Genomic DNA, 23,159 nt, shown 5'->3' with positions numbered 1-23,159 from the left:
AGTTAACATAGCTGTATTAGTCCCAATATATCACAGACAGGGTAATACATTACAAACTTGAATGAGACGAAAACAATTTTATCCAATATAAATACAAGCTTAGTGCAGAGTATATTGCAGGGCATACAACATCAACTCAAAGTTATTGTCAAACAAATAGGATTAAGTTACACAGAGTCTAGGAGGGTGCAAAGAATGTCTCTCAAAAGAATTGCAACCAACTCAAAATACAGATTTCAAGTCAGAAATGTAGATTTCAGAAAAGCCACGACATCAAGATTCATACAAAGTTAACCATACTTTTTCTTCCAGGGGTAAATCAATGCATTATGCTATAATTGCCTAGAATATCAAAACATGTTTTATCGCCGCATGAATTATTCAGAGCAATGCATTGGGTATGAATAAGTCTATTTTGTCACAAAAATGTCTGTGTAGTGATGACAATTTATCATATGAATTGGATGTAAATATTGTTTGGCCATTTCATATGGAAGGAATGAAGTTGCCTGTTAAATCTTTGTTGGTTTTGCTGGTTACAAGGATGGGAGGATAAAAAAAAAATGAATGCTGAGATAATTCTGGGTGTATGTTTTTCAATGAGCTGATAAGATAAGACTGATATAAAAATACTGATAATAGCAAAAGAAAAAAAGGATGTACTTAATGGAGATACTGTTGAGAATGACAAGATTCCTGTGAAAGCCTGATGGAATACACAGAGAGAGGCGGATCCAAAGAATTTGCAGAACAGTTGCCCATGACACGAGCAATTCAATGGTGTGCTAGTGTAGTGCGCTTTTAACAACATGCTTGTAAGATGAAAAGGAATATTTTTCATCATTCAATGTCGACATTCAGTGCAGCATTGTAGAAAGGGAGTCGAAGAACTTGCTGTGCAAGGGAGTTATGAAATGGCACTTATTACGGCAAGCAAGAGAATTAGTAATATAAAGGTACATGTACTTTGTCACTTTAGAATAATGGGGAAAATTCACACCGAGTGAGCTAAAATATCTTTGCATGCTTTGGAAAGTACAGTAAGTAATTTTGAAGAGAAATATGTTTTGTTAGCTGCAACTCATATTCAATGATCTGAGAAAGGAAGCATAACGGAAATCATTCTTTGAATAACATTGAGTGCATCAGAAAAGATGATGGTTTGCCAAAATACACGCCGTTATTGTTATCCAAAACTACCTCAATTGATGCAAAATTACTGACATCAAATACCTACTCTTTTTAACATTGTGCAAGAGGTGTGTATTTTTCTTCAGTTTGCATGAAAGAAAGTGATTATGTGGGTGCTTTGGCTACATGGGGAGACTTGCACCTTTTCCTCTGTGCAACACTGGAAAATACATCTGAATGCCAATCATACCACTGTTGGCTTTTCTTTGAAATAGCAGGTTTATTGTGATATACTCCAATAATTAAAGGTAAATTGAAATGCTTCATAAAAAAGGAAACTGGTAATATCCCTTTCAGTATCCCAATAAATAAATGTTGTTTTGGCAATGTTAATTTTGTATATGTATACATTCATCTGCATATGTTCATCAGGCTCAAAGGTCATTATCTTGAAGGCAGCTAAGGAGTGCATGTTTGGGGGTCAGCTGAGAGAAAAAAAAAATGTTTAAGCAAAGAAATGAAAGGAGTTTAAAAAAAAATGAACAAAAACCCGAAGCAAGCTGACAAACGAGCTCTTCATTTCATGCAGGAAGGTAATCAACAAAATTTTCTAAGTCATATTTTCACTAGGGATGTATCATTTAAGATTGTTTAATAATAAAAGAAGAAATACCGTGCAAGGATTGTATGAAAGTGGGAAATGTTTCACATTCGAAAAAAAAAAGAAGAGACAAATAAATAAAGAAATAAAGATCACTTTAACCATGCCTGCCCATCTAAAACTTATTTCAGTTCACTCTGATCTCATGCATATCTTTTCACCACCACAAGAAGAGCAGTTACAATGGATGTCCATGCAAAGCAGCCAAAAGTATCATTTTCAAACACGCACATCACACACACACAAAATAAATCTACACAAAAGTTTAAGGAGTCTCTTCTCATTCTCATCCTTTCGATTCAGCATTGGGTGTTACCATGGCAACTATTCTCTACACATTTCATATGTGCAGACTTTGAGTCATGGAGGAAATTGCAGAAATTGAGAGAGCATTTCCAGAGCTGCCAACATTCATTCATTAAAATCAGCGAGGTTCGAGAAAATGCAGAGATGCCTGTGTTACATACACATCTACAGGCAATAGCAATTGCTAAAATTAGGAAGGCTTATATATTCTTTTATTAGCAAATAGAGTGACAGTTAACTTTTGTCAGGGAGCAGCTCACAGAAACAGGCACACTTGGCAGCACTGTACTGTAAAATCCTGATTATTGGATAAGATTTCAGAGAATCTGTCTCATATTGAAAACTGAAATAAAATTCATTCCTTCTGCGTCTCTGTGCTCTATGGCTATATCGAAATATAGCTTCAAAAGAACTTTTTGTGTGTATAAAAGCTTTTTGCCCACCCTTGCTGTTATGTTCAACAGTCATACAATAATCTTGTGCCTGTTAAAACATGATAATGGCACATTGCGATTGTATAATCATGGATACATATTTCTTTGCTGTCTACTGTAATGTAATTCTACGCTAATTAAACTGTTAATTCTGTTAAACATTTCTACAAGTGTGAGAAACAACATATTGAAATTGAAGTTAAAATTGAAAAGGATTGACCTAAACCAATCAATGGCCGATCTCGTGCTCTAGAACAAAAGCAAATCTTAAGCATACAAAATAATGCTCCACTGTTTGTGTTATGAACGAGAAATTCAAATTTGGCAAAGATGAACTTTGGCTGTATTATCCTGCAGTGTACTTCACCTTGCCACGATAAAAGTCATGTTTGTAGCAATTTACTTTGACAGCCACAGAATGCATACTGGACACATGTGATAACACACAACAAGATAACTGGGAGACAGATGAAAAGATATTATATTGAAGTCATAAATGCATTTTGCAATTTCCGTGGAGAGTCAAACCATCTGTAAGTACCCCCAATATCTCTCAAATCAGGCAAGAATATAGGTTTATGATTTGATATTAGTAATGTTTCTGTTACATCTCTGGCACTAAAATATACTCCGTTTAGCTGTTAGTTAACCAAATCACACGAATAGATGCTAACACGTTTTTTTCTTTCATAATGATTCATGCAAGCTTCTCAAATGTGATTATTCATAAGAAAAACGAGGGGTAACATGATGAACATATCCCACGCATACAAAATGAGAATAACAAAAGGTCCCACTAGAAGACTGGGGTAAAATGACAGAAGTTGAATCTTTGATAAAGATGATGGCTATAGCTTCCATGACACATCAGGAAAGTGTGAAAGGGAGAAAGAAAGGAAAATGGGAAAGACAGACAGATAGACCAATAAACAGAGACAGATTGACAGACAGACTTACAGTATATAGATAGATACATATATAGGTAGACAGATAGATTGCTAGATAGACAGACAGATAGATAGATAGGCAGACAGATAGATAGATAGGTAGATAAATGGATAGACAGAGAGACAGGTAGATAGATAGATAGATAGATAGATAAATAGATAGATAGACAGACAGATAGACATGTAGATAGATAGATAGATAGATAGATAAATAGATAGACAGACAGATAGACATGTAGATAGATAGATAGATAGATAGATAGATAGACAGATAGATATATAGATAGATATATAGAGAGGCAAACAGACAGACAGATAGATAAATAAATAAACAGATAAATAGATAATAGATAGGCAGACAGATAGAGAGATTGAGAGAGAGAAAGCACACACAAGTCAGGGAATGATTAACGTGTGGATGCATGCTATAAACAGAACTCAAATGTTGAAGCTGCTGGACCAATAAATCAATGCGACTTGGCGGGAGACTAAGCAAGCGGCTATAGGGGAAAACTGGATATCATCTCACAAGGTTTCAGAACAATTTCAAATCAACTATAAATCAGGAGTTCTAAAAAGGTACAGCTAGTACTCTTCTAGTTTGGAGTAAATACAATTTGGCTATATGGTAGGTAAGTGGAACAAATGCACATAAATGATTATAACTGGAATAGTATAGAAAAAAAAAGAAAATGGAATAAAAATGTACCTTAGATTCTTTGGGTTTGTCACGCTGCAAATTTTTCATGAAATGATTGTGTAATTTATTTTTTTGTTGGATAGCAGATGTGGGAAAAAGTGGAAAAATGAGAGATGCAAATGGAATGTCATAATGCAATACATGGGTGAAAAAAAGCTGGATATGAAATGACTGGCCAATGGCCACATTCATTGCATGGGTGGGGCACAAGAATGTAAAGCAAGGTACAAGAAGGGTGGGGGAGGGGGAGGGGAAGGGGTGTGGCAAGACAATAACACTGGGTAAGCACTGATGGCTGATGTACTGGAACCTCTCATCATCTGGGATCGCCCTGTGTGAGGGGTCGGGGTGAGAGTGAGGGGTAAGTGGATGGTGTTCCTGCACAAAGGTAGGTGGGTTTAGGGGGTCTATCAGAAGGGTACTACCAAACTTGAGTAAGGCAAGGGAAAACAGACCAGGGGGAATAGGACGGGTGTTGGGTTGGGTGGGGTGAGCAGTACTTGACTTGGCTGAACATCAGTCATGATTACGAAGAAAAACAGCACTGGACATCTGATTGATGAGCAGGATGGGGGGGGGGGGGAGGGGGCACATGTTACAAGTACATGGATGGAGTCTGGGTCGGATACTGGGCTGTCAGCAAAGGTAAGGATCATCTCATTATTAATAAGAAGTACAAACTTGGTGGGAGAAGGAATTACTTGATATTCACACTCATTAACATATCAGTACAACACACATACGTACACTGGAGTAGGTTAGGTGGGGTGTGAAGAATGGATCAACATTGCACACAACTATATTCCTCAGAACCTCATCAGCCTTTTGTTCTGTTCCACGGGACTTGTTTTAATAACATAGATATCGAACTGGCGGAATCTCTTTTTCGTGGGGGATGTGAAACACCATAAAATCTCTTTGTAAAGTCTACTGAATGTGTTGTTTATTATCATATTGATCTCTACGACCAAAAGACACATAGCTGCTCTCAACATCGCTGCAAATAATCTCTCATTCATTAGAGTTATTGACCTGATGAGGAATCGATCTGCATCTGTCATTAAGGATTCACCACCACCACCAAAAAAAAAAGGGGGGAGGGGAAGCACCTTTAACACAACGAATAATAAAAACAAACCCAAACTACAAAGGACATTCTGCTGTTAATACTTAGCAGTACATGGGTAATGGATTTGGAAAACACTGCATTCACAAGTCACACTCCACCAAATAACAATTGAAGTGATAATTTCTTGTCACAGCTCCTTGCAGACTAGGAATAATATAATCAGAGTACAGTTTCATCCTTTTGCCAAATTTTGCTTTGGCTATATCTTCTCTTCTGTAATATCACTATTACAATTATTAATATCTTGATTTATCATTATTTCTACTACAACGGATGATACTAGTACTACATTCATCATCTAATCACCACTTTCAGTATCATTGTCATTTTTAGCATCATCGTCACTACTACTTCTACCGTTATAATTACTACCAAAGTTATAACATTTTCACTGTTGTCTTTATGAGAAAGTTTTTAATCATTACACGAGTTCTGAAATTCTAAAATTAGGATGACATGATTTTGTCCCCTGTTATCATAAAGGCTAATGGCTCAAGGTTTCAAAGTCTATTATGTCATTCATCATGAACTTTGACCCCTGCCAGTTGACACACGCGGAGTCCCTAACCTTGACCTGCAGTATCTAACCTATCATAGTTCACTCTACACTTAATTCTTGTGACATTATTGGTATGTCATCATGTAAACTCCATTCTGAGAATTCTTAATCCTGGCGTCAGATGCTGCTTACCCTGACTCTGTTTGACAAAAGCAGAATTAACATTCCTGCCTTGCCCAAGTGTATTCAGTCATAAATGAAAGTCTTGAATTACAACAATCCTGGTAAAAGTTCTGCCTCAGAATATGACTTTTCCCTCCAACAAAATCTAGATACAAAAATAAAAGACAGAATGACTCTGTATTAGAGCAATGTGTGTCTCATTAATTTCAATAATTTTTTTTCTTTTTATGTTGCAGTGTGCAAAAACATTAACTCTTAAAAACTTTGACCATTGACCCTACAACATCCCCCCCCCCCTTCCATCCATTAAATTTTGCTTTGTATAATGACACATAAACACACACACTCATACTGCTACTTCAAGTAACTCCTAGGTTATTGCAGCAAAAACAAATTGTGTATATATATATATATATATATATATTCACATGCGCACACACACACACACACACACATAACTGACAGATGGATAATGGTTCGACAGACAAACAACCAAAGGACATAACGTCTCCAGTACTGTGATGTAGACATAAAAACAGTGTGAAATCTTAGATGAATCATTTTCATTCAAGCATCTTTTACAAATGAATATGCTGGGAAATATTTCATGTTCTATCGATACAAAACACTGTATATATGACATACCAAATTAGGCCATATGTCATTCATAAACAGGTGCGTAATATATCACTGATTAATCAGTATGGTAAACACGACATTACCATATCTATTGTGATTATAGCAACAGAAAAGCATCTGTTTTTTATTGTTGTTCTTTTGAGATTCTTCTCTATTTGTCACCAAAAATAAGACTAAAGGGGGGTGACACACGTTCTACTCATATCTAGCCTATATCTACATAAAAGCAACCAAAAGAGAATGCACATCTAGCAAAACACATATGGCAAAGTAAAAAGTTCAATGATTCTTCCAAGCAAAATGTCATTTATATCTCAGAGCTACAAACTGTACAAACTACATCTGGTGAAGTGGATTTGCGCCTCTACGGATTTAAAAGGGGAAGGGGGGTAGGGGGATGGTGGGAGTGAAGTGACCGTCTCCGGTACTTTGTGGGGGCGGGGATAAGCATAGGGTGTGGTGGGTGTAGTGATGCCATGGTGAGCCATGATGGGGGTGTTGCCGTGGTAACATGGGATTTGGATCGCCAGCCTCTCACACTGCCATTGCAGCCCACAGGAATGGGTCAGGCCACATAATTTCGTGCAAAAAGTTGACCAAAAAAAAAAAAAAATGTGACTCTGACTACACTCTTAACTTAAACACGTCAAGCAATGGGCAAGTCCCCTACATTATCCAATATCAGTGCTTGGGTTATTGACTGCTGAAATTTCAGTGATTGCATTTTATATCAGATCCTTATTATATTTATTGGCTGAAATAGAAAATTATTTTTAAATCTAGGTCATTTGTGATTTTTTTTTTAAGTTGAATGACAAGTCAAAACATTATTTATAAACTGCAATATCAGCCCAGTATTCTGCAAATACAGAGATTAAAAGTGATAATGAAATCCAGATAGAACATAATGAATCCAATATAAAGTTCACATTTAACATTAGTGTGGTACAGAAATGTTCCAAGCAAAAGACTGTGCAATAGATCTAAAATTCATGTAAGATGCATACTCTGAAAGTAATCATAATATCATAGGATTTTGTGATAAGTTCAAAATGTGGGGAATTACAGTGAATACAAAATTAAAACTTACATAAAAAAATTATAATGCCAAGTATTTGAATTTGTTATGCAGAAATGCAAGAACAACGCATCACTGAATCAAATTAGAGTGCATAATTTGAAAGTGTATGAACACAGAGCGTAAATGCAATGTGCGATTCACTGACCACTATTGGCATAACCTAAAGGCAAGCAATTCCGATAGTACACATTCACTGTGAGGAGCTGCACCTAAACCAATTTTCTTCTAAACCGGTCTCAAACAACCCCTCATCTTTCTCTTATCCCCAGGGTTGGCAGTCCCCATGAACATCTAAAGGGCCTGCTACATATTTTTGACCGTGGCAATATTCAATGCCTGATGTAGGCGCCACGAGACTGGTGATCATACCTCAGCATGGTGTTCCTCATTCTGCTGTAGAACATCGATGGAGAGTTCGGCCAGATGAATGACTTCTTCCAGTCTTCTCTCCGGGGACAAATCCTCGCTGCTCAATATTTCTGTTGGATAGCAGGAGCAGGTGGGGTTGAGGAAATGCAAAATTGTCAAGATGGGGGAGAAGGAGACGATAAGGAATAAGAAGAGCAAATTAATTTATGGTCAGTTCCATTACCTTTCAAGAAGATTTCTGCACTATTCTATTTAATTAATTGTTAATTAGACATTAACAATTAATTCTGACTGTGTGAACAAAAGGAAATGGCATCTTGTATTTGTTCCAGACCACAACTACATCACCTGCTGTGGTCATCCTTGAGTACTGGCCTCTCTCTGGCCAGAAGGGGCAATGATTGTTGTAAGTTTCTTGATGTGGACACAAAGATCATGTTTCAGTACACATTATATTGGAATTCAAGTGAGAGAGAGAGAAAAAAACTATTGCAAGAATCTGCACAGGGAAGACAAACTGCACATGACACATATTTTACAAAGTCTCATTTGACTCAAATACATGACATGATATTCCATTGTGTGAGGCTGTTTTAAAGATAACAGACAGAGACATAGACAGCATATACTGTACGAGCTGAAATTTTCGCGTACAGATATTTTCGCGAATTGCTACATGGAAGACATTTTCACGTGTTGTTAATTTTGCGGTTGCGAGGGTCTAACTGAACTTAGCTATTCGCGCGTTGTTATTTTCGCGTGTTGTTATTTTCGCAGTTCAAAGGCAATTCGCAAAATTCGCAAAAATAAAACCATAGCGAAAATTTCAGCTCGTACAGTACTTGGTGAACAACTCGGGCTATTGTTTTTGAATGATAACAAGGACCAGATAAGCATACTGGCTTGCTGTAAAAGCTCATACACAGCTACATGGCATTGCAACCTTGCAGTAGAGTGGCAGCGGGTTTCTATGCAAAGTACGCAAGAGCAAAGAACAAGAGATATCGCACATTCAATCTTATATGGTGTCAAAATTTGAGATTAGTTTCTCTGGGACTGAGAGACAGAACACCAGTCATTAATGGTCAGTATTCTTCCAGCAGCAGGTCTCATCTAAACCATGGAGATCTAAAAGTAAGACTGTAAAACACAATATTTTCGCAGCATTAAATTTTCCCGAATGGGAACCGATGGCCTTATTTGCAGAATGAAATTTTCACGAGTTACCTCTAACATTCAATGCATATAGTGTAGACAAGATATTTAGCATGCATTTTAATTTTGCGAAATTCGCGAAATTAAAATGCACGTGAACATTCTTCGTTTTACAGTAACTTGTAAACTAGCAAGCTAGAGGGCTTGATATTAATTTTCAGTGAGTGCGACAAGACGGAAATATGGCAAATACTACATTCTAAGCTTGCGAAATCTTGAGAAACTAGGCTTGTGAAACTAGGCATTTTCAATTTGCAACAGATAGCACATATGCTAGAGATCATTAAAAGTGCTGCATTTTTTCACTAGTATCCTCAAATAGCTCAACACGCCTCTTCAAAAGACACAACCTGTGCTTCACTCAACAGTTGAATATTTTTTTTAAAGACCTTGGGCTACTTCCACACAAAAGCAAATCCATGACAGGCGCAACAAGATAAGAATTTAGAAGCATTGGTACAAGGGTATGCAAACACTAAGCAAAGTATTGTAAAACATTGTGCTTCAAGTCAACAAGTAAACAGCTACGTCTACCATGAAAAACACACAAACAAACCTGTTTCTACATCCGCTCCCCTGACCTTGGGTTTAGTCAAACAATCATTTGCATCCAGTATTAGTATGCACGTAGCAGTTGCATGTTATATAATGAGTTAGAATATTAGCATGACCCTTCAACACAACATTGCTGAAAGAATAACTGATATATGGTATTAATATCCTCACAACAGCTCACCGGCTTTCAAGATTTCTCAATACTTCTTATAGCAGTCGTAATAACATGCAATTTCTGTTAGTTGCTAATAAGGTCTTTTCTTCTTCTTTTTTCTTTTTATTCAATGCAAATGGACACAGGTCTTCTTACACTTCAACATTATCCTCCCCTTGCTACAGAATGTAAAATGCCTAATAAATTTGTATTTCAAATGCAAATATGTGACTCATACCTCATACAAACTTCACAACCAGAGAATCTGGTCTTCCTTTTCGTTTCATTGGCTCAACATGGGATTCAAGAATCAATTGTCAAATTCAAGCAAATTTAATATCTGCTTTAGCATGGCCCAATTTGTTGATTCACCAATTGAAAGTCAAAGCGCAGAGAGGCAATTGTATGTTATCCATGCTGCCATACGATAGTATTGGAGTGAAATGACGTCCACTCAAACATTAGTTGTTGTTTTTTTCTTTTGAGCAGAATTCAGCATGGCATGACCCAGTGATAGGATGTGAATTCACATGGCTTCCGTGGGTGCTTCTTAATTATGTAGAACTGGTCACTGATTAGGAACTTTTAATTAGGGTTTCTGGGACAAAAACTGTACTAGGGCTTTCTTTAGCTCAGTCAGTACACTGCTGTAAGAATAACTGATAAATGGTACCAGTTTTCAAGATTTCTGGATATCTTTAAAGCAGTTGTAATAAGATGCAATTTCTGTAAGTTGCTAGTAAGGGGGTCTTTTCTTCTTTATTTCCTTTTTTTTCCTTTTTTTTTAATGCAAACGGACACAGGTCCTCTTATACTTCCAACGTCATCCTCCCCTTGCTACAGAATGTGAAATACCTAATAAATTTGTATTGCAAATGCTAATATGTGACTCATACCCCATGCAAACTTCACAACCAGAGATCTTGTCTTCCTTTACATTTCAATGGCTCAACTTGGGATTCAGGAATCCATCGTCAATCCTGAACAGAATTTATATTTGCTTTTTGCATGGCCCAACATGTTGATTCAGCAATTTGAAGTCAAATCGCAGGGAGGTAAATTGTACGTCATCCATTCTGCCATATTGGAGGGAGATGACGTCCACTCAAAACATTTGTTGTTGGCTTCTTTATTCTTTGAGCAGAATTCGGCATAGCATGACCCAAAAATAAAGCTGATAGGATGTGAATTCACATGGTTTCCGTAGGTGGTTCCTAATTATGCAGAATCGGTCACTGATTAGGAAATTGTTACATCAGAAGGGTGAACAGGTAGGACATCATTCATTCTGTACTCTGATATGTTGCTTCGAATGATACAGATGTACACGTCTTTCGAGGTCCATTTTCCTACACGTGTGAGATGTCCAGTCACTCAAAATGTAAGATTATCAAAAAGAAAAACAGTCTTACAAAGGCTACTAAGTTAGTAATATCTGCAAATGGTCAATATCTTGTGACAACTGGCATGCTGCAAATAAATACAGTAAATGAAAAGTCACACACACAAAAAAAAGTCAAAATGCACAGCAACACTACACGAGAAAAATTGACAAAACAATTAGCATTATTCACTCTGATAAGCATGCATAGCAGCGAGGATGCAATTTTAAAACAAGGCTATAGTTAAACTGCCCATCAAATCACAAATGCAACCAAGATGACATCACTGTGCACACACACACTCATATATGTAACAAATAATGCAGCACATATTTCACTTGGGAGAGGTGAAGCTATTAGAAAACAGCGTGAACAGGGGTGTCGATTCCATGTAAATATCAGAATATTTGAAACGAGCGTTTGCACAGGAAGGTAATTTGCACCATCCTTTAGAAAAATATATCAAAATATTCAGAGAAGTTGCTCTTGAATTGAAAAAAATCAAAATTAAGATTGTCTGTGTGTATGTAAAATATGGATATATCTCAGAGAATATTTCACATTAAATTTCCATTTTCAAATATAAACCTCACAGATGTGTGTGCCATATCCAAAATTGATATGAATGAGTAAATACAGGTGAGTAGCAGAATTTTCTTTGTTTAAAGAACAAGTCTCCCAAAGGAAAATATTGTATTTTTTTTTAAATAAACATTAATGTCTCTGATTGAAAGGAAAGTCTGTGGAAATTTGAACTGCGGAAAAGTTGAGTTCTCCATGCCAAAATCTCTGACTTGGCCACATTGCAATGATGTAAAGATGTACCCATAAAAACCTTGAAGTTTTAGTGAAATACGTCATTACTCCAACTTTCAACAGTGCATGGCTTCCTACGAGACAACAAACTGGGACACAGTAAAGGGGGGGGCAGGGGAAGGGGTCAGAAGGTCACATCCACAGCTGACATTCACCTTTTACAGGTCTCTCCTTGCCATCCACTAGAGAGAGAGAAAGAGAGAGAGTGAGGAGGAACAAATTGGTTTGAGAATGATGCATTACCATGGCAACAAAACCGTTGCAGTCATCCCATGCCACACGCCCACTAATCATTACCAAGAGGCCCCTCAGAGCATCATGACAACACACACACACCCCTCGAGCTGTCAACGTACATTGCAGGAAAGAACGAGTGCGAGTAAACAAGATGATGGACTGGTACTTTAGAAATAAAATTTGAACTTTGAAGATATTTTTTTCTCTTCTGTCTTTTTTTTTTTCAGGCTAAAGGAGAGCAAAATGAAGGGAATAGAGTGAAAAAACATGATCAGCAAAAGTAGGGACAGATCTGTGTATCTACTCTTAATTTTTTTTTTTTTTAGTGGTAGGAGATCGAGATAGGGAGCAGGGATATTTTTAATCACATATATCTCCAGCGATACATTTGAACCCCGTGAGCTATCAGTGATGAGAAATTAAACACTCCATTGCTTCTCAACCCCTTTGTTTCATCTGATTTGATTTGATTAGATTTGAATTGATCTAATAGACTAATTCATGACGTGGCTAGAACTCAACGCGAATAATCTTTGATGTTACTCGCTTGATTTTCTACCATTGACTGTGATGTCATGACGATGTCAGCAGTCAACTTGTTGTCAGTGACAGAAGATAAACAGGCGATACCGTATACATCCTTCATCAGAAGTCTTGCGCATGCCACATTCTAAAAGTTCACTACCATGCGTAGTAGTCATCCATGACAGTGGTACAGACAGCTGAGTGATGTTGATTGTACATACATGTACAGCGTATATCCAGCCCATAATGATGCAATCCTCTTCATACTTCAGGGGCGGATCCAGGAATTCTGTAAAGGGGAGGCGCCTTTAAAAAATTAAAAGGGAGCGCATCCCCCCCACTTTTTCTTTTTATTTCTTTTGTTTTAACAAAAAATAAAGAGGGGGCGTGCGCCTGGTGCGCCCCCCTCTGGATCCGCCACTGTACTTTGCCAGTGAAAGCACACATGACTGCTTTTTGCCTCAGGAATTTGGAACAAAAACTCAAGTTGAATAGAACCAGTTAGTAGCAGATTTGAATTCATATGTTTGCTTTTTTTCTCCTATGGGATGAGTATTTTGAAAACAATTGAATTAGAGGAGGGGGAAAGACTGCCATTGATTGGAATGCTATCTGATTAACATCTGTGACAACTACCTTGAAAGTGTACAACCAGTATTTACACATAAAGGAAGATTCATGAACAAGATAGAATCATAGAGGGTGTTAAAAAATTATAATGATTTTACGGTTTACCTCTTCTTTATTTTGTTACTCTAATCTTCTGTTGATCTCACAGCCATCTTTACCTTCTATCTTGGTGTTGGCGGACACTCTTTCATAATTGACGAGGGCGGCGGCTTCGAGGCAGTTCTTGATGGTGGCACGCACTTCCTCCTGCGGTACGGGTGTCACTATGTCCTTCATTAGCACCTGCGAGAAAAGCGCATAACGTCACGGCATCACTTACAAAATTCAAATCCCAATCGCAAACCTACTGCATCCCCAAAACGCACTGTGTGTGATGATTGCATAATTGATTTTGTTGTCTCCAAATGGCCATCTAGGCGCTGGGAGAGATGTCCAGCACTCAAGCTTTTCCAAATTTCCTGTAATTCATAGGATTGGTTCATGTCTAATTAAATCGCAGGGGCATGGACTTGTAAGTCATGGGTCTCTTGGGTATTGTGTAAAAGTTGAAGAAAGAACAAAAAACTGTGGTTGAAAACTCAATCTTACTTTTGAGCTGTTTGAGGTTACAAAATAACCAAAGTATACAAGGTGGTGTACACACATGCTAGTGTTACTCATGTCATAAGATTTCTCAACTTCTCCAGCAATTTCATGCAAGCCTGTCTAGAAAAGCATGATACTCAAAAAGTAACAGAATAGGTACTGAAAGATAATGAAAAATGTCAAGAGGTGTTGATTCAACCCCCCCCCCCCCCCAATCATTTTAGGGTTAATGATGATTGTTGTTAAAACTTACTCTTTCAAGAAGTGAAAGTGTTGCCTTGAGTGCCCCTTCAGGACGACCAAAGGGGAAGCAGTACCTGTGGATTGAAAGGGAAAACAAGTTTAGTTAACCTGTTGAAGACGTGTCCCCAGAATACTCAAGCAGGTGTCTATGGGAAATGCGTGATATAGCAAAATCAGTCCGTCCTCACCAGGTAAATAGTATTATCACGTCATTAATGTAGCAACTGGAACTCCAGAGACACGTTTGCATGTAGATTCCACAAGCCCCTACGATGGGGTATCCTCTACCAGGTAACAGTAATTGAAATTCTAGAGGGTACATTGTACACCTACACAGAGGCTGCCCCATCAGAATTAGGAAACAGCCTCCTCTTGCAGGTTCCAGTATGATGGAATATCATGAAGCAGAGGGTTTTTGGCTTTCCTGCTGCACTTACAATTTCACCCACATACACCTCAATCAAGTGATAAGTGACAACTAAGTGATAAATTCAAATTACCACTGACTTGTCTGAAAAGTCCAACTGTCCACAAAGGCCACCCTGTCTGGCTTGGAGTGGTCACTGTATGCAGGTTTGACTGAACCAATTTGCCGTTTTACCTGAACTCTGTGATTTGGTGCTCCAGCAGGATCCTGAGTCGCTCTTTGATCTCTTCAAACTTGTCCCTCTCTTCGATGGTCACCGTTCCTATCCCGTCCGGCCTAGGGGTGGAAACAAAAACACCGATCGGTACTCGGAGGACTGGAAATTTTGACCTTCCACATTTCTTAAAAATGGAGAATGAATAGTTCAAACGCTTGTGCACTCATTGGCGCTGTTACTAGGCGAAGACTTGGAAATCAGAAAGAAAGTAACATCAGTGCCTACATGCAAAAAATACTAATGAGCAGAGTACAACGTGTATTTGAAATAGAAAGATTTAAAACACAAGTTACACATTGTTCGAATACTCATGTTTAAAGTGGGAATGCAGTACTTGCAAGCTAGTTCTGAAATCAAGAGAATAAAGCATTAAGGCATAATATTTCATTTTAAAAGGAAAAAAAAAGAAAAGAAAACGGAAATCCCTTTTATTTAACCTTTAGTTCCATGTACATCCTTAACTAATGTAAGTCTTCTACTAAAAAGATGTTGGAAGAACTGCGGTAGAGAGTGAAAATATCTCTGAGAGAAACTTTCTTCCTTTTTTTTTCCTCTCTATTTTGAAGTCTGTTTTAAGGGTGCGAAAACTCCCAGAATGCTTCACGTCACTCCTCACCTGTTGCCGTGCACATGCGATGCGCAAAAGGCAAAGCTATAGTGGATGAGCGTCGGGTCAATCTTGGTGTTCTTCTCGGCCCGGTCCAGCAGGTTGTTCAGGTAGCAGAGGTGTCTGTGGCAGCCCCTGACGCCGTACCTGGCACAATACTCGTCCAGCACGAAGATCTGGCCCGGACTAAACCAGCCCTGAAGAGGAAAGAACATCAGACCCAGGTCGTGAGTCAATATGATTATGACCAGATTTACAGTATAGGTATAAGTCTCATATCTCTTTACAAGCGAAAAAAAAGAAAAGAAAAATAAAAGCAACAGCACCATTATGGGTTCAACGCTTATGGCAAGGTCAGCATAGAATAAATTGTATTGAGAGGATAATTGAAGCGAAAACGGCTTCCTAATAGATCATGGATGAATTGACCACAAGCAAACATGATTTGGGGCAAATTCTCGATCTGTTACCTTTTTTTAAGCTGGCAAAGGAAGCAAACTACTACCAGGTTGGTTATATGTTCTTAGGCTGTTCTGATTGTGATAACAAATTGTGTGAAAGGTTGAGAGACAGTGGAGTATCAGTGCAACATTCTCAAATATTAGTCACGCATTTTTTTTTCTTTCTAAAAAGCCCTAGGAAATCACCTTACTATCATACACTGACAAGAATAGAATAATGGATTAGAGTGCATATAATACTTATACTAATTATTTTAGCATATGTTTGAAGGGTTCTTAGAAACAGCGCATAAAAATGTATGCCTGGTAAAACAAACAAATTAATCAAAAAAGGGAATCTGCCAAAGAAGAAAAATAAAGTATGGAAGAAATTAGACTCACAAGACAGGAGTAAGAATCGTTGAGCCTGTGGTCCAGAGTGAGCTCCTGGAGAGTCTCAAAGAGAGAGGCATGTTCAAACTTGCACGGGTCGCTGTGTATGAACTCATCCATCCCGTGCTTTCTGGCTCGGTCAGCATCTGTGTGAATGAATGAATGAATGAATGAATGAATGAATGAATGAATGAATGAATGAATGAATGAATGAATGAATGAATGTAGAGTGAATGAATGAACAGACTATGAATCACAATTTGGCATAAATTACAAAGAGCTCTGCTGAGGAAAAACGTGGGTAATGCCATTAGAGGAAGCCTTATGCTAGTATACTTGTAAGAATTACAAAGAATAAAAGCATGTGTATCACAAAAAATCAAATCTTGTCTATGTTCAGACAGAATACCTTCTCACAGTAGGTGATTATTGTTTCTGAGGTATAAATAGTATGAATAATCAAAGCAATGACACTGTAATTCAGAAAAAAACAAATTCACTGAACAAAGATTAAAAAAACAAGCAAAAGGGATTTCATACAGGTGTGTTTTAGTACAGTGGCATCTAGGGATGCCAAATACAAAAGTAGAATTGACAGAAGGAAAGACAAAGTATATAAAAAGAGAGGAGAAATAGAAGAATAGAGGGAAAAGCAGTAAAGACAGGAAAGGAAGGAGAAAGAAATAGATGAAGAAGGGAAAAATTATAGGAATGAAGGTGAATGAGGGATAAAGGGAAGAGAAATAGATGGGAAAAAATAGGACAGAGAAACAGACAGGAAACAAAACAGATAAAAAAAAGCAATGCAGAAGGAACAAAAAGGATATAAAGAGAAGAAAACAAGATCAAAATAGAGAGGGGAGGAGGGTGAGAGAATGAAAAGCTTACCGCCTTGCTGCCTAGAGATGATGGCATTTGAACCCTTGCCTCCCGCCAGCTGGGTAGGAGGGACGGGCTTGTGCGACTGCCCCGTCGCTCGGTAGATGGCCTGCACCCAGAACTGGCGGTCCACCTCCTCGTCGCACGCAAACACAATGCTGTCGCCCTCTTTCACTGCACTGAAGAAGAACCGGCCTCCCTGGCATTCTAATTCTTGAAAAGAGACAGAGGCCACATTGAAGAGACAAGAGAAGGAACAAGAAAGGGAGGGGGAGGGGAGAAAGAGGCAGACCATGCATGACCCATTGGGTAATCCTCTACTGTGGTGCTTTGTTGCTATGGTAACTCCTCTTTGGAAGGTTGGGTGGGGCAGTGTGAGCATGTAAGCATACATTTGATATGCTGAGCATGCATTTTTTAGAAGGCATCATAATCAAAATCACATCAAGACCAAAGCATTAATGGAAGTTAGGCACTGGGCCTGGCCAAGATGAAGTATGGCAAATGCTGAGATTTTATTTCAATTGATTTTTCAGATGTTCATTACGATTCTAGACAGCATCAGAATGCTTGGAATTAGTATCCACCATTTTCTGCCATAAAGAGACTTTACAACAACAAAAAAAAATTATTTGTAGATTATGTTACAATTGTGAAGTACAGTATTTCCATGAAGGGGCAACCTACTACAAGCACAGGATTCTTTCATGGCTGCCTGGCTGTTACTGTAAATGCCAATATACTTTTGTGTTTTATTTAGCCAAATAAATGTCCTCAACTGGCCTCAATCAATCAAAGTTTGCATGTCATCTACAGAAGATATGAAAATAGTGAATTAAGCTCAACGATGACAAATATTCTTGCAGAAAGACTCAAGTGAATCCCTTTGATCAACAAATGTATATTGGATGTTGAATAAGCTAAAAAAAACAGGATATATGACAACTGAAAACTGAATTTTGAATCACAGTGAAAGAAACAGGAATGGGTTCAATATTTACAGAATACAAGTATGTGGCAATATGAAATCCATCAAACCCTATATATGTGTGTGTCCTATGTATGTACCATGACATGCTTGTGCATGGGGTTGTATGGACTTTATTAAACATGCCCTTTAACCTGTTGAAGACTAGTCCCAAGTATTTTTGGGCTGGGATGAATCGGAAATGCATGTTATAGGACTTCAACAAGTTAAGGATATCATTGTGAAGCAAACCGGATAAGTGTGCATAGAGTTTTCAATAGCGATTTTATGTGGTTAAGGTACTCATCCTTTTTCGTGCACATCACTGCCAGGAACGGAACGTACCGGGTAGCGCGTCCGTGTAGTCCACCGTGTAGCCGTCCAGCTGCATCATCTCGTGGGGATCTGCTTTTTTCTCCCTGTAGCTGCACATGGCGAACGTGTATTGGCTGACCTGTGTGAGTGTGTGTGGGTGGGTTAAAGGTGAAAGGTCAGGGTTACTTTGTAGTGGGCCATGGGTGGGGGAAAGTATCCTGCAGTGTGCCTTAAATCCTGTCAAGGTTTCTTCTTTTTTTTTTTTGGAGCACACTGAATTGAATTGAATTGTCCACTAACCTTCTGAATATCTTGGCTTTATACGCACATTCTCACAGACCAAAGATCTAATGATAGGAATGAGCTATTGGTTTGCTTATTAGTAGGCTGTTTTTGTTTTCATTGCGACTGATTGACAAATTGCCCTACATTGACATATTGTTTTGTTGTTTAGGCTGCATCCATCAATGTACATTTGTAACGAGAATCATAGAAAAATATATTACCAATATTTCTTTATGGGGCATTGTCTCACACTCACCCTAGAGAAAATTGATATGATTATCTGGTATCATCAGTCGTGCCTTGCCTACATAATATCGTGCAGTGACTCTCATTTGACGTTAGACCATGATGCCATTCACTGCCAGCACACACAGGGAAACTGATTATTTCTTGGGATTGTTTACATCCACACATGTACACATTTTCCAAAGCACAGTCTCAACAATACACACACTCTTCAAGAGTGCACGTGTTCTCATATTTCCTTTCTTTAATCATCACTTACCAGACAAGAAAATGGCTTAAACTGACATGACCCCCATATCTTCATTTCTTGTCTTTTATTCAGTGCATTTTGTTCAAACACTGTGATTAATACTATTATATACAACTTACTTGCACAAGTACAAAGAACCTCTTCTTCCATTTTTTCCACACTGTTTTCCCGAGACAATACATCCATCTGCAAAAGGAGAAGAGATGTAAACACAGCTGTGTATGCCAAAGTTGGAGTTAAAGTAAACCCTTCAGCACATCCTGATCTGCTTTAGAAGGAACATTTCAAGCATAGAAATTTTGATTCTCTATAACTCTCTGCAATTTTAGCTAAAATGACAAATCTTTTCTTTATGTCATATTGAATCAAAAGCACTCTGAAGATAACTACAATGTTTGTTTTTGTTTTTTGATGCATTGCAAAATATTACCAGTAAGCAAATTAATCATGATAAAAGATGATTGGAAATCACTACAAAATGCCATTGTTGACATGCTACCCTATACAACTTCAGGTCCACAACTCACACAAAATTCACAATTGTGACATCTAATCTAAGTCAGCGACTCACTTATAGCATGTGTAAAGAATGAGAAAATCTCCTACTGTAGGTTTGTAGACACTCCAGCATCAGTAATAATAACCAGTAATCAACCACAAAGTAATATGATACAGAAAGTAGGCCAAGGTAGAAATACTTCCAATATAAAACGAGGGAGCAGTCTTACCCACAATGCTTCATGTTTTGCGGTTTGTCCATCCGAATGGCAAGTCTGATTTTGATGGGGTTAGGCACTTGTTTCGCTGGCGACATGGTATGCCATTCTGGTGTCTTTGGGCTGTTTGGCGTCGGTTTGATAATTACCTTTGATGGAAAGACGAGGAAGGGAGAAAGTGACAACAACAGTTTGAGTACTGTGAGTGTTAACCATTTTTCTTTTTTTACAAACACGAGGATGCATCAAAATACATCTAAGTTTGCTTGACAGTGTTATTAGCTTGCATGGGCTGAATTAAATCTGTTTCCTGAGGGTAAATCTATACTGTGTTTAGATTTTTACCAATTGGTACTTTTTGGTAGTGGCCTTCAGGGAGCTAGATAGAGAGCTTAACAGGTGTGACCACACCTTTAAAAGCTCGTAGTAAAGAGGGTGCACCTACCATAAAAGTCTGCAATTGATGCTGAATCGCTAGTGCAACGTATCTGATACAAATATTCTTATAGAACTGCATCAGATACAACTTATTTGATACACCTTCAGGGAGAAATTATACTGACAGACTGTAAATGTGGAAATTGTCAATATGCAAGCATCCAATCAGCAGGGGATTTCACGAACATCACATACAGGCATGATTGGCAGGGTGTATTTCACATTTTGTGACACTGTTTTCTGATGAGGTGATAAGATAGTACCAACCATTCTGCCTATAAGCTATTAGATTGTTTTATTGATAGACCAGTTTGACTCAATATTGTATGGAGACGCCCAGCCAACTTCCACTTCAGGTCAATGCCCTATAGCACATGTAAAAGGTTTGGATGTCTATCCCCCCTCCCCCCCCCCACCTCACCTACATCAGGCATGATTTATAATCACAGAATGCATTCATAATGAAATGATTGACATTTTGACGGCATTTGCCTCACAACGAATGCCCTCCCCTACTGCCAGGGTGAAGTTGTTTACATGTTGAGCAGAGGTTATGTCATACACCCTAATAGCTCTTGGCAATTAGCTGGCTCCTGCTGCACTATTCAAGACCCATATTATGGTCTGGTCGTTAATTTGCTATCACATTTCGTGTAGACGTAATGCATGCTGTAATTGGTAGTCAACTGCAGTCATCCCCCCCCCCCCCCCCCCCCCCCCCCCCCCGAAACAAACATCCAAATGCAGGGCATTAACATATCAACATACATGCACATTTTCACCTTTCCATATTACATGTAGAGCACATCTGTTGTTCAATGACTGATGAAATTAATGGACAAAACACTCTTGAAGTCTAGCCTCCTCTTCAGAACCATACATGGATTCTAATAAACAGTAGGTGCACTTTATGGCATAATCACTGGGGTCTGGAATCAAGAATATGATAAATTAGCTTGTGATATGTGCATCTCTACTCTAACTAAGCTGTAGATTAATGAGTCTTTAAATTTTAGATAGATAATTTGCAGTCTCTGTAAGAGGTATGAATAATGTTGCATTAACTGTGCCACACACCAATTGTACAATTGTACATTCACCGTACAAGGTGATCAGCACATATTCTATTCCAATTACATGAATAGTATCATTTTTGTAACAAACCAGGAAATACCACTGTTTGCAGATAGTTAATTGTTGGTCAGGTTCTAAGAATTCTAAGAATTAGAAAGTAGTGGCACATTTATTGTCAACTTATCCTCTCTTTTTTTTTGTAGATGATGCAAGTAATACTATTTATCTCTTTAATCTTCAAATTCTAAGGTACTCAAGATGATCCTGAAGAAAAAAGGTCAAATGCAAATTGGGAAACACTACAACCAAGACCATCTTTCCACAGAAGGAACATACTGTATACCCCATATACTTTGCAAATCACGCGAGTTGGGTCCTCTTCGTGAAATTAACCCTTTTAAGATGAATCCTGTGTATACTCGGGCGGATGTCTATGGGAAATACATGTTGTAGCAAAATCAGTCTATCCTCATAGGGTTAACAGCTAAAGAAAATATCAACTCCGATCCCGACACAAATGTGACGTGCACGCATACATTATTTTGTCCGTCCATTGCTATACCTTAAGGTCATGAATTTAACCACTCACAAAATTGTTGCAAAGTCCTGATTCACAGAAAAATTGATGTGCTAAATATATGGCATGCACAGTAATCAAGGCAATCACATTTTGCTCTAGTCTGTTTTCACATAATGTATGAATAGGCCTGCTCTCTTATAAGAATATTGTTGTTAAAGAGACTCGCAATGTTCGAATTTTCCCTTTGCACTGCAATGAAAAATGCAGTACTTTGGAAAAGTCTGTAGTCTTTGCTACTGGAATGTGCGTCTGCATGGCCAGCTTGGCGAGAAAGATTCCTGTGTCAGTTGAAGTCACCTGATGAAATCGTAATGTTTGTTTGTTTTTTTTTCTGCGGCGAGCTTCCTAATTAAACATCCTCTCAGCAAATGTCACATAAAGTTAGAAATGTGGCAATCTGGTCTGCAAATTTCATTGGCCGTATTTTGGGGTAGATGGGGGACACAGTGGCCTAGCAACAAATACTGACTGTCACTGTCACTGTCGGTGGAAATGGCCATAATGTCTACACCATTTTCTGAATATATATCCCAGAGGCACACAGTAAATATTCATCCTGCATGATATTATTTGATTTGACAGTACATATTCCTTCTTGAATTTGACATGCAAATTACAGTGAACTGAAAAGACTCAAGGCAACAGCTATAACTTTCAAGGCAGGATTGAAAAAGCCATTGTAATGATATCGTATTTTGGCATACAACTACCTGTAATTGAATTTGATCTAGAACTGGCTACTTTTTTATAGATCTTCATATCTATAAAAATACCCCTATTTCACCTTCTCAGTCACGTCGTAGACATTACGTTAATGTGCACACAATGTGTTTGCCAATGGTTCCCAGGGATGTGGAATAATTTATTGAATAAGTCTGCTCACGCACAAAGTTTATCCCCTGAG

At 38.1% G+C, this 23,159-nt stretch overlaps 1 protein-coding gene across 1 annotated transcript in view; it reads right to left on the bottom strand.

The window, feature by feature from the left end:
- LOC139723298 (calcium-dependent secretion activator 1-like) overlaps positions 1–23,159 on the bottom strand; it is a 97,895-nt gene that overhangs the window by 18,594 nt on the left and 56,142 nt on the right. Inside the window, exons 7-17 of the mRNA XM_071634561.1 lie at positions 20,176–20,312; positions 19,567–19,633; positions 18,697–18,805; positions 17,394–17,597; positions 16,515–16,651; positions 15,682–15,869; positions 15,023–15,124; positions 14,432–14,495; positions 13,752–13,875; positions 12,357–12,383; positions 8,080–8,189 (exon numbers count right to left, since the gene is read on the bottom strand). Of these exons, the coding sequence (XP_071490662.1) occupies positions 8,080–8,189; positions 12,357–12,383; positions 13,752–13,875; positions 14,432–14,495; positions 15,023–15,124; positions 15,682–15,869; positions 16,515–16,651; positions 17,394–17,597; positions 18,697–18,805; positions 19,567–19,633; positions 20,176–20,312 (1,269 nt within the window). The remainder of the gene's footprint in view (positions 1–8,079; positions 8,190–12,356; positions 12,384–13,751; positions 13,876–14,431; positions 14,496–15,022; positions 15,125–15,681; positions 15,870–16,514; positions 16,652–17,393; positions 17,598–18,696; positions 18,806–19,566; positions 19,634–20,175; positions 20,313–23,159) is intronic.

Source organism: Diadema antillarum, unplaced genomic scaffold (genome assembly GCF_040938485.1).
Source record: "Diadema antillarum isolate AM-2024a unplaced genomic scaffold, OU_Dant_1.0 scf00000014, whole genome shotgun sequence".
In the NCBI taxonomy this organism is placed as follows: Eukaryota; Metazoa; Echinodermata; class Echinoidea; order Diadematoida; family Diadematidae; genus Diadema; species Diadema antillarum.
The sequence above is the reverse complement of the archived record's forward strand: the minus strand, read 5'-3'. Positions and strand labels throughout refer to the sequence as shown.